Genomic DNA, 12,130 nt, shown 5'->3' with positions numbered 1-12,130 from the left:
CCTTCCTTCCTTCCTCCCTCCCTCCCTCTCTCCCTCCCTCCCTTCTTCCTTCCTTCCTTCCTTCCTTCCCTCCCTCCCTCCCTTTCTCTCTCCCTTCCTTCTTCTATATCCATTTATCTATTTTTAACATTCATTTTAAAAAGATTTTTAGTTCCAAATTCTTTTCCTCCCTCCCTCACAAGCAGTTATATCAATCATACATGTGAAGTCATGCAAAACATATGTCTATATTAGCCATGTTGCAAAAAAAACTACAATAAAAAGTAAGAAATAGAAAAACAGTAAAAAAAAGTATGCTTCAATTTGCACTCAGAGTTTGTCACTTCTGTCTCTGGATGTGGAGAACACTTTTCATCATGAGTTCTTTGGGATTGTCTCGAATCATTGTATTATTCAGAGTTGCTAAATATTTCACATTTGATCGTTGTTGCAATCTTGCTGCCACTCTGTTAGTTCTGCTCACTTCATTCTGCATCAGTTCTTTTTAGTCTTCCCAGGTTTTTGTGAAACCATTTTGCTCATCATTTCTTATAGCATAGTAATATTCCATCACAATCGTATAGCACAAATTATTCAGCCATTCTTTAATTGACAAGTATCTCCTCAATTTCCAATTCTTTGCCACCTCAAAAAGAGCTGCTATAAATATTTTTGTGCATATAGGTCTTTTCCCCTTTTCTTTGACCTCTTTAGGATACAGAACTTGTAGTCATATTGCTGGGTAGGAGGGTATGCAGAGTTTTAGAATCCTTTGGGCATAGTTCCAAATTGTCTCCAGAATGGTTGGATCAGTTCACAACTCCACCAACAGTGCATTAGTGTCCCAATTTTCCCACATCCCCTCCAGCATTTGTCATTTTCCTCTTCTGTAGTATTAGCCAATCTAATGGTAGTAAGGAGATACCTCAGAATTGTTAGAACATTTTAAAATGTGACTATTGATAGCTTTGATTTCTTTTTCTGAAAACTGCCTGTTCATGTCAATTTGGGGAATGGCTCTTATTTTTATAGATTTTTATTGATTTCATAGATTTCTCTATATATTTGAGAAATGAGGCTTGGAAAAACTTGCTGGATTTCCTCCCCGGTTTCCTGCTTTCCATCTGATTTTGACTACATTGTTTTTGTTTGTGCAAACACTTTTTACTTTCATGATACCAAAATGATTCATTTTTCTTCCCATGATCTTTTCTATGACCATAGATTTAATTGGTCAGATTTTCCATGCTCCTCTAATTTGCTTATGATAGCACCCTTCATGTCTAAATCATGTACCCATTTTTAACTTATCTTGCTATGTGGTGTGAGATGTTGGTCTATGCCTAGTTGTCAAATAATGACAAATTTTTTCAGATTCTTAGACCAGAAGCTTAAATTTTGGGGTTTATTGTGTACCTAATCTATTTAGGTACTGACCTTCCACTCTATTTCTTAGCTAGTACCAGACTGTTTTGATGTTTATTGCTTTGTATTATAGTTTGAAGTCTAGTACTGCTAAGCTACCTTCCTTCGTATTGAATTTTTTTTTATTGAATCCCTCCACATTCTTGACCTTTTGTTCTTCCAGGTGAATTTTGTTATTATTTTTATCTATATTATTTATAAAATTATCTATATTACCTATAAAATGCTATTCTATCTGTACTATCTATAAAATAATTCCATCTCCTTTCTCTTTGCCTTTGTATTTGCTTTCCCTCTTGCCTGAAGTACTTCCCTTCCCTACTTCTACCTTTTGAAATCCCTGATTTCTTTCAAGACTCAGCTCAGGTACCACCTTATACTGGAGGCCTTTCCCATTTGGTCCATTGTTAATTCCTTCTGCTCTCTACAGGTACTTTGTATCAACTTTTTATGTATCTAATAGTTTTATACACACACACGCACACACATCCATGTTCTCTTCTCCATTAGAATGTAAGCCCTTAGAAGGCAAGGAGAGTTTCACTTTTGTCTTTGTATGTCCTGCTCTTAACATGGTTGATGGCACATAATAAACTCTTAATATATGGTTGTTGATTTATATTATGAGTACATATGAAAAAATGCCAAATTTTATTAATAGAAGGTTGCATTTAAATAACATAATATATAAATATGAGCATAGTAATATATGACTTTCCAAGTACTATGGCTTTAAAATTCTCGAAAATTCGCTTTTATACATCCCTAGTTGTTGACAAACACAGTGTGTGCCATCTGTTGACTTTATGTAAACAAAATGTAATTCCACATCACTTGTGTATAGTGTAGCAATATTTGATTTATTTCAGAATTTCTATGTCTCATCAAAATGACAAATTTATAGTAGTCTAATGAAAAGAGTAGGAAGCAGGATTAGATATGGAACTGCTCCTGGGTTATAGTCTATGTTCTCCTACTGAACTATTTAGAGATTTCACTTCTTTGGGTCTTTTAGCTCCCTCCTGGCCTTGCCAGCCCGTCATTCTAGCTGCACTTTTCAGCATATCACCTTCTGGGGAGAAAATTGAAAATTGTTTTTGGGACTGATCTTTAGCCTTATTTTCTTGTGGATTTTTTTTAAGGAGAAAGAAAAAGATTTGAAAATATTTTTAGGTACCATTGAATTTTAATTATCCAATAGAAGAATGTTGTAAGTAATAGAAAACTATAAATGATCAGATAATGGAACTGGATTTTTTAAAAGAATTGAATAAAACACTATTGCCAAAATGCTTACCTTGAATATCGTGCCTAAAAAATAAGATGGGGGGGGGCGTGACTATGTTAACATTTTAGAAGAATTCATACCTTAAATTCTGAAACCAGCTTTATCAACTCAAGGATTTTTCAGGTACCAGAGTCAATTTTTATTATTTTAAGAAAAAAATTCCTGTTACTAAGTTGTCATATATTGTGAATGTGTTATGGTAATGCTTAGAAAGGCAATAAAAATGAGAGGTAGGTTTAAGTTGAATATGTCAGTTCTGGTTGTTTTATCCTGGTGTGTGTGTATGTGTGTGTGTGTGTGTGTGTGTGTGTGTGTGTGTGTGTGTGTAGTGATTTAGCTTTGCTGTAGGGTTTTATTTTTATTTTAAGAAATGCATGGGTTTACAATTAAAATCTGTTAAATTTTATTGGAATATATACTGAATGTAGCTATGTCCTGCCACAAGATGGCTGGTCAGTGAAATTGTGTGGTATTGAATAATATCCTTGAGTCTTTTGTTTTTATAGGCAAGTGAGATGATAGAAATAATGAGATAGTTTTTCCTTAATAATTTTGTCATTTAGTATCTTGGTGATGTATTGTATTATTGTTAGGAGCATATTTCTTCTTTATAAAAGAACAAGTCTAAAGTCATATTATCTCTTTTCGGAAGAAGATAATGAGACAACATGCCCTGTTTAGTCCATGTAATCAGTTTAGTTGTTTCCAGAAAAGCTGTGTCGATTGTGTTTGTTCTCTACAATGCCGAATTGATATAATAGTTTATAAAAATTCACTTAACTGATATTGATTTACAGAAAGTCCTAAGTGACCTTTCTGATGCTCAGTATAATGGTCAGGATTGATTTTTGAGCTTCCTTTTTTTTCTTACTAGTAAAGCTAATCTTATTTCTGTCTTTGTTTTTCTGTCCCTATAATGTTTATCTTAACCTTTATGGAATTATAGGCATTTAGAGACATCCCAGTGTATTGAACACACAAATGCTATTGTATTTTCTTTTCTATACCTAATTCTTGTTGCATAGTATTTTAGCAAAAGTAGAATGTTTATTTCTCTCGTATTCTTTATAAAAGATATTCTTGAAAGATTAAATTAAACCTCTACATATATGTCAACAGTGGCCATCATCAATTCTTGAACTATAGTTGTCTTCTATAAATAACGTTACCATTGCTGCTCAGCTGTGATTACAAAGGGATGTTATATTTGAATGGCTTAATATTTACATTAAAGTTCCATTGATGTATCTTATTTTTACATCATAATAATTTATGAATATAAATGCCTCCCCATCCCATTTCTCCCAATCTGGGTTTTTTTTTTTTTTTTTTTGCCAATTGGGGTTAAGTAACTTGCCCAAGGTTACACAGCTAGTTTTTTTGTGTGTGTGTGTGTGTGGGGTGTGTCTGAGGCCAGAACTGAACTCAGTTCCTCCTGACTCCGGGGCCAGTGCTTTACTCACTGCGCCACCTAGCCTCCCCTCAATCTCTGTTTCTTACAATGAAGAAAAGTAGTTAAGTTGACACAGAGATTATATCTGAGAGCATATGCAATAGTGTCTACCCATAGCTCTCCCAGTTCTCCAACACACACATAAAGGCATGCTTTCTCATCTTCACTTCCTCATATTTTCTCCTAGGTGCTTAAAAATACAATGACATTCAACTTCCTATTTATTATTCTTTTTGTTTACATTATTGTAATCAGTATATATACTAATTTCTTGATTCTGCTTTCTTTGCTCTGTATCAGTTCATGTAAACCTTCCTATATTTCTCTAAATTCCTCATACTTGTCCTTTCTTAATATTATGATTCTGTTAAACTCATGTGCCAAAATTTGTTTAGCCATTGTGATAGGCATATACTTTGTTCCAAGATCTTTGCTATCATAAAAAATGCTGCCATGAATATTTTGGTATATCGTTGACCTTTCTGTCTTTTGCCTCATCGTTTTATATGTCTAGCAGTGGGATCATTTGAAAAAACAGTGTGAAAAATGGAGTGATTTTGCTTAGATGATTCCCTGTTCTTTTCCAGAATCGTACTAATTCATTGCTTCATCAGTGGTATATTAGTATGCTGTCTTTTCTATGCCCCTCCAATATTGACTATTTGCATCTTTTGCCCATCTTTGCCTATTGACTGAGTGTGCAGTGGAATGTCAGGGTTGTTTTGATTGGACTTTTATTAATGATTTGAAGCAATCTTTCATATTGTTGATGGTTTTTAAGAGAAAAATTAAAAACTTCATGCCCTCACACTGCTTATCACTCTTGATATTTTTGTTAATTAACTATATAACTTGGATAGTAGATTTTTAGCAGAGATATATAGAATGCAAGATTTTTTTCCCCAATTGGGATTTTTAAAATCCTGGCTTAATTGATTTTATTTTATAAAAATTTTAAAAAATGATAAATTTTTATATCAAATTAAATTTTGAATTACTTCTCAATAATGCATATGTAATATTTTTCATTTTGTGTTTTGCTTATTTTGATGGCAATCCTTTGCTTATGTGTTTCCTCATTTTTCCTAGTCCTTGAGGCCTCAAAATCTGTTTTTCAATATCACTCTGACCATTTGGATATTACAGAACTTAATGTACTGAGACAGTTGGCGTAGTAAATATAAAGTGCTGGATTTGGAGTCAGGAAGATGTGTTCAAATCCTGAAGTAGCCCCGTTTCCCTGGATATATCTCTTAAGCTCTCTAAGCCTCTGCCTCCTCCTTGTAAAATGGGAAATAGTAATAACCTGTGGTACCAACCACATAGGATTGTTGATATGATCAAATGAGATAATGTATGTAAAGCTCTTTACAAACCTTAATTGGCAATCTAAATGTAACCTACTGTTATTACTCATGTCTGTTATAAGGGAAACTAGGTGGCACAGTGAAGAGAGACCCAGTCCTGGAGTCAGGAGTACCTGAGTTCAAATTTGACCTTGGAAACTTGTGAGCTATGTGACCCTGGGCAAGTCACTTAATCCTGTTTCCCTCCATTCCTCATCTATAAAATGAACTGGAGAAGGAAAGGGCAAACCACTCCAATAACTTTGCCAAGAAAACTCCAAATGGGGTTATAGTCAGACATGACTGAAATGAGTCAGCAGCAGCAACAGAAAATATCTGTTATAATAATGACTTTATTCTGTGAAGAACCTAAAATGCACACTTGACCATTTTAAAAATAGATATCCAATTTATCAGTCAGAATACATTAATTGCTTCTACTTTTTCAACTCTTAATTTTTTTTTCTTCTGTTTGTACAGCTGCTTTATTCTCGAGGATTGCTAATTGACCTTCTAATCAAATCGAGTGTTAGTCGATATGCAGAGTTCAAAAATGTTACCAGGATTCTTGGATATCGAGAAGGGAATGTATTACAGGTACTGTCCTGATGGCAAGCGACAACTGTGAGCAAATCCAAATTGCTATCGATGGGGTCTGTTTGAGGTGAAAGCAAGCCACCTTGTCTTCTAGACCCCTTAATTCCTATTTGTGGTGGCTAATTTGCAGTCTTATGTTTCATGGCCTAGGAAATGCCCAGGGGATGAGAAAAGTATAAGAATTTGCTCTGCATCTGTTCTTACTCATTTTTGATGAGTTATTTAGCAGCTTCATATAGGGGTTGAGAAAGTGTTAAGTTTCTCCAGCAGCATTAGACAACATGAGCTGACATTCCCCTCCTGGTTAGGAGTGGAATGCCTTTGTCCTTTAATGGCACAGAGAGCAACCTGGCAGAATTAAGCAAGGGAGATCACATTTAATTAGCTCTGTAGTCAACAGAAACGCCATTAGAATTGATGGGTAGAAACAAAAAACAACCTGACTAGAATGGAAATTATTTACCCAGTTGTTTCAAGAAAAAAAAAAAAACCAAAACCCAAAACATTAGTTTGAACACTTTGACCACTGGGAAGGTAATTTTGATATTAAAATAATTAACAGCCAATCAATGTAACATGGTAACACAGCTATTTCTCCACTGACAGATCATCCTGTTTTGCAGGTACCTTGCTCCAGAGCAGATGTTTTTAATAGCAAGAAACTCACTATGGTAGAAAAGAGAATGCTGATGAAATTTCTGACATTTTGTTTGGACTATGAACAGCAGCCTGAGGAGTACAAAGGTAGTGTTATTTCACTAACCAGCACATACTGTTTATATGGGGGATTCGTTTTGCCTAGTTACTCTGATTCACTCTATTGAAGACTCTCATCTGCCAATATTTTTAATGCACTTAGAATTTTACCCCTCCCAGTTAGGTACCTCCCAGGTAAAGTTCTTTGGCCTATGATTTTTCCCTTTCTATGGATTTGCAAATGATGACTTTATTCTATTCTATTATTGGAATAGAAAGATATCATGGCCTTACTTAGAGTCAGGAAGACCTGCATCCAGTTCTTTTCTTCACCATATATTAGCCTTGTAACCCTAGGCAAGTCACTTTAGCGCTAAGATGCTAAAGAGACAGTATTCACATTGGATATTTTCCCCACTGACTAAATCACAGAATCTCTAGCCCTGAATTAAAAATCTATTCATACATATTATCAGATGTCCCAAAAGTCTTACTGCACTTTTAAGCTTTAAAAGCTTAAAAACTTTTTTTGACACCCTGTATAAGTAAATAGCTATGTAAAAAAAAAAAACACCTTTTTTTTTTTTTTTAAAGGAATTTCCTGGTTGAGGTCTTGAGTTCTTCTTATGGCTCTAGTTTTTGTTCCAGAAAACAAAACAGTAGGAGGATGGTGTAGGGGAAAGAATGTTGACTCAAGAATTAAGATGTAGGTCTTGTGTGTAATTCCTTGTTATACCTCCAACATGTTCTCTCTGCTGCAGTTTCATAAAACCTAGGCTCTATACTTGATGATGGATTTGAAAAGCCATTCACTCAGCGTTTATAAAGCACTTACTAACTGTTGGGGGCACAAAGAAAGGGAAAAAAAAATGACAAAGCAAATAAAGACTCAGTCTGATGGGGGAAACAGCACACAACTCTGCGTATGTAAGATATATACAAGAGAAATTGGAGCTCCTTTCAAACAGGAGTTAGCAAGCTTAAGGAGAAATGGAATGGGAAAGATTACTTTCAGAAATTGAGATTTTAACTGAATCTTGAAGGAAGCCAGGGAAGCAGAGATGAGGAGGGAGAGCATTCCAGGCATGAGGGACAGCTAGGAGATGGAATGGCAAGTAGTCCAGTGTCACTGGATCACGGAGTACATGGAGGGGATAGCTGTGTGGCTTAGTGGAAAGAACTGGAGTCAGGATTCACATATGACTGTGTGACCCTGGGCAAGTCACTTGACTTTGTGTTTGCCTCAGCATCTTCATTTAGAAAAAAGGAGGTGATAATAACACCTACCTCCCATGGAATGGAAAGGTAGGAAGGAGCCAGGTAATGCCAAGCTTTAAAAGCTAGAGGATTTTATGTTTGCTTTGTTATCATGAAGTACTCTATAAATGTTAGCCGTTATTATCAATAAAATATTAGTTTACAAATAATAGACTTGGCAAGTTCTTCTGAAAGTAGAATAAATAAATTTGAAACTTTGATAAATGTGGAATGAAAAGTGGCAGAATATTCGTTTAGGCTGGACTTTTTGAATAGACTATTTTGTGTAAGCACTCCTGGGCTTTTCCTATAGCATAATATTCTAGATCATTCTGTGGTACAAGATAATTGGATGTGGAGATGAGCCTTTATAACTGTCTAGTTCCAAACCTTCATTTGCCAGAAGAGAGAAGGGAGGGACCAAGATGAAATAATTCCCTATCAGACATGGGGCATATTCCAGGGGTATAATTTTGCCTGCACCACACTCCCCCCCCCTCCCCTTTCTGCTCAGGGGCCAATCAGATTCCTAGCTTCATCTTTGTAGATAAAGTTAGTGTTCTGATCACTTCTCAAAATTAGAAAAATACCCCCCTGTTCCATTACCCTTTTTTGTCCCGAACAGCTTCACTTATCCCCTTGTGCATTTTCTTTCTCTCTCCTTTTCCAATGAGAAAGCCTTCCATTATATCTAGGAGTTCTTTAACTATATTTTCAATAAACATTGCAATCAGTACAATGTTTATGTTTTGTTAAGGGATGGGATTTCCTGCCTTGAAAAATCTATTTACTGTGTACCATATGTTCTTGGTTTAAAGATGAAAAGTTGTTTAGGAAGTTACTAATGTTTGTGCGACTATAAAGCAACAAAATTCATTCCACACACCATATGCAGTCTTGTTACTTTATAGTAATATTGTGTGTTATTAGCTTTACCGTGAAATAGGATTTTCCTTTTTTTAAAAGCCTCAGTGAATATTGACTCATTTTCACCTAGATTTTTTTTTTCTATGGAAGTTTTATATTTTTAAATGTAACTATTGGTGACACTTCACAGTTTTCATGAAAATAAGACAGAATTTTTAAGGAGGAAAACAAAAGATTTGTGGAAAGCTGTTAAATTCAATTTGTTTCGCCAGTCATAGAAACCTAGTGCCATTTGTGTTCTGACTGATTTTTGCTGTTTACCTGGAGTTAAAAAAACAACAACTAATTACTTTGGCCATGAAAAAGGCAATTTTTAGAAGATGAGAGCTGATTTCCCAGAATCTCTAGGAAAGGGAGGCTTTTTAGTTCTATTATTTCCACGTGTGCATTGCTGATTCCCTAGAAGATTATGAGGGCTTACATACCTCTTGCCCTCTGTGACTAAAGGAGGCTTGACCATGGTCTTGACTTTTTGGGTAGCTTCCTTCTCAAGGACAAGGAATTAGAAACTTAATTGTGCATATACAGCCAGGGTCTGGTTAGTATGAGTAATGAAGTGATCGCTTTATTTGAATTTGTACTGTATAGTTACACTGGGCTGGAGCCAGTGACCATATTTTGCAGGATTATAGCTTCAAATAGTACAAATTTAAATACATGCTGTTTGCATTAATTAAGACTTAGCTATAATAAACTATTTTCTTGACCCTTATTTATGTTTTTATTTGAACAGCTTATGAGGAATGCACCTTTTCAGAATACTTAAAAACTCAAAAACTGACTCCCAACCTGCAACACTTTGTCCTTCATTCCATTGCCATGGCATCAGAGGTATCCACCAGCACATTGGATGGCCTCAGAGAAATGCGGAACTTTCTTCGGTGTCTTGGGCGGTATGGCAACACTCCCTTCTTGTTTCCCTTATATGGCCAAGGAGAACTGCCCCAGTGTTTCTGCAGGTAAGTCGGACTTGGTGCATTTTGTTTATGCCAAAGGAAGGAGCATGACAGGTGGTATTGCTGTCAGATTTGGCTGTGGGACATGTCAGCGGAACCTCAGGTGGAGGGATTCACTTACAATTTGCCTTTTTGGCTTCCACCAAAAGAAAAATAGTAGTCAAAGAACTTGGAATTCTTAAAATGATGCTAGGGATGAATTGCATTATTCTCACCTAGGATACGCTGAGGCCCATGCAAAATGCTTACCTCATATTTCATCTAAAGGTGAGCAGAGGATTTTGTTGTTAAATAAGTTGATTTCTCCATAGGGCAGAATGACTTCTTTACCTACAAGGCCCTCAGTTCACCTGGCATTTATTAAGCACTCACCATGGGCAAGTCTCTGTGCTAATTGTGAGCACATGAAGACCCAATAAAAAGTAGGCTCTTTGCTCATGGCACCTACAGTCTACTGTGTAAAGACTTGCTCTCACAGAGCTGTTGTTTCTGGATGAAATCATGGCTCTACACTTTCTGATAGGAAACCAGGGATCAAATGGAGGCCTACAGTGAAATTAGAGGAATATACTCCCCCGTCACCACTTTTATGCCATCTACATGGAATTAAGTCAGACTAGAGGTGGCTAGTTGATATAGTAGATTAAAAAAAAATTCTGCTAGACCTGGATTCAGGAAGACCTGAGTTCAAATGTGGCCTCAAACATTTAACAGCTGTGTGACCTTGGGCAAGTCACTTTTAGCCTCAATTTCCTTGTCTAAAAATGGAAATAATAACAGCCCCTACCTCACAGGGTTGTTGTGAGGGCCAAAAGGGGTGATATTTATAAAAAGCACTCGTGACAGTTTCTGGCATATCGTAGGTGCTGAATAAGTGCTTATTCTCTCCATTTGCTTTCCCTTGCCTTCCTAATGGGGTACTTGGTCATCTTTCTAGCGCTGACCATTTTCCTCTGGCTTCGTTCAGTTTGGGTCTGAGCATAGTAACTCTTCTACCACCCATACATCATGGGCCTCCAGTTTTTATCACCTGCTTATCAGAACAAGGTGTCACCTGGTCTGTGATTTCTAACCGCCATTCTATATTCTGTTTTAATGTAAGCCTCTTTAAGCGCCGCTCACAACCAGTTACACTATGTGTTCTCATCAAGGCTACTGTTATAAATGGCGTGCATGCATATTTATGTGAATGATTCAAAGACATTTGTAAGTCACATCCTTCCATTCATAAGCAGAATGGCATTTTAGAACTACTCATGATGCATCGGTGGATGAAAGCACTTGGGGGCGTTTATTAGTTTAAATCAGTAGGTTTTTAATAAAGAAAATTAAACTACCTTCTGTCTCTAAGTTCATGGGTACGAATGGCAGATTCTATTTTCAGAAATGGGAACATAAACCTATTAAGAGAGATCACTGACACCTAAACAGTTTTCCAGTTGGCCCAGTTACTGAGTTTTCCCTAATTTACTTTAGGAATTCCTTTTTTTTTTTTTTAATGTAGTGGGCAGATCTATTTCCATGAAATATATATATATATATATATATGTGTGTGTGTGTGTGTGTGTGTGTGTGTGTGTGTGTATATATATATATATGTATATATATTATTTAACTTGCAAGAAGCAGAATTTCACATTGGGTTGGACCTAGAAATCCTGTTTGAATTGCTTTTGACTAACTGATTTCTGTTGTTGGTGCTGTGTCATTCCAGCCTCTGGAGCTGCTTCCCATCTAGGGAAGTTCTAACAGGTTTTGTATGCTATGATATGGGGGCTGTTTGTGGGAACAAACAGACTAGAACTTTTCTCTCAGTAAGTCAAAGTACCCAGTGATTATTACTTCCTTTTTGTGATACAGGAATAATTGACTGCCTTGATTTTGGAGAAGAAGGCAGTGTTTCATAGACATCAGGTGTAAGAACTAGTTTTGGTCTCTGCTCTAATCCCACAAAGTTGTGAACAGATGCCAGGATGAATATTTATTTGTGCTGTATCGGAATGGTGGGTGCAAAGCATTGTTAGAAAATATTTACCAGGTGTGCATATATGAATGGCATTGTACTGGATGTTATAGAAGGAAACAGGTACAGATATAACCTGTCTCTCAGGAGTTGAAACCTTAGCACAATGGGTATATGTAAACAGGTCATCTTTACAGTATCTAAAGGAACTACTTAATAACTGGAGATCAAAACACATAAAGC

At 36.1% G+C, this 12,130-nt stretch overlaps 1 protein-coding gene across 3 annotated transcripts in view; it reads left to right on the top strand.

Moving 5' to 3' along the window:
* Window positions 1-12,130, top strand: part of CHM (CHM Rab escort protein) — a 193,997-nt gene that overhangs the window by 75,442 nt on the left and 106,425 nt on the right. For all 3 annotated transcript variants that reach the window (XM_069107740.1, XM_069107739.1, XM_069107738.1), the window contains 3 exons: window positions 5,972-6,088; window positions 6,712-6,832; window positions 9,702-9,927. In XM_069107740.1, coding sequence (XP_068963841.1) covers window positions 5,972-6,088; window positions 6,712-6,832; window positions 9,702-9,927 — 464 coding nt within the window. The remainder of the gene's footprint in view (window positions 1-5,971; window positions 6,089-6,711; window positions 6,833-9,701; window positions 9,928-12,130) is intronic.

This window comes from Petaurus breviceps, unplaced genomic scaffold, assembly GCF_028583685.1.
Source record: "Petaurus breviceps papuanus isolate PSGF00001 unplaced genomic scaffold, PetGlider_PUasm1.0 90205, whole genome shotgun sequence".
Classification (NCBI taxonomy): domain Eukaryota; kingdom Metazoa; phylum Chordata; class Mammalia; order Diprotodontia; family Petauridae; genus Petaurus; species Petaurus breviceps.
The sequence above is the reverse complement of the archived record's forward strand: the minus strand, read 5'-3'. Positions and strand labels throughout refer to the sequence as shown.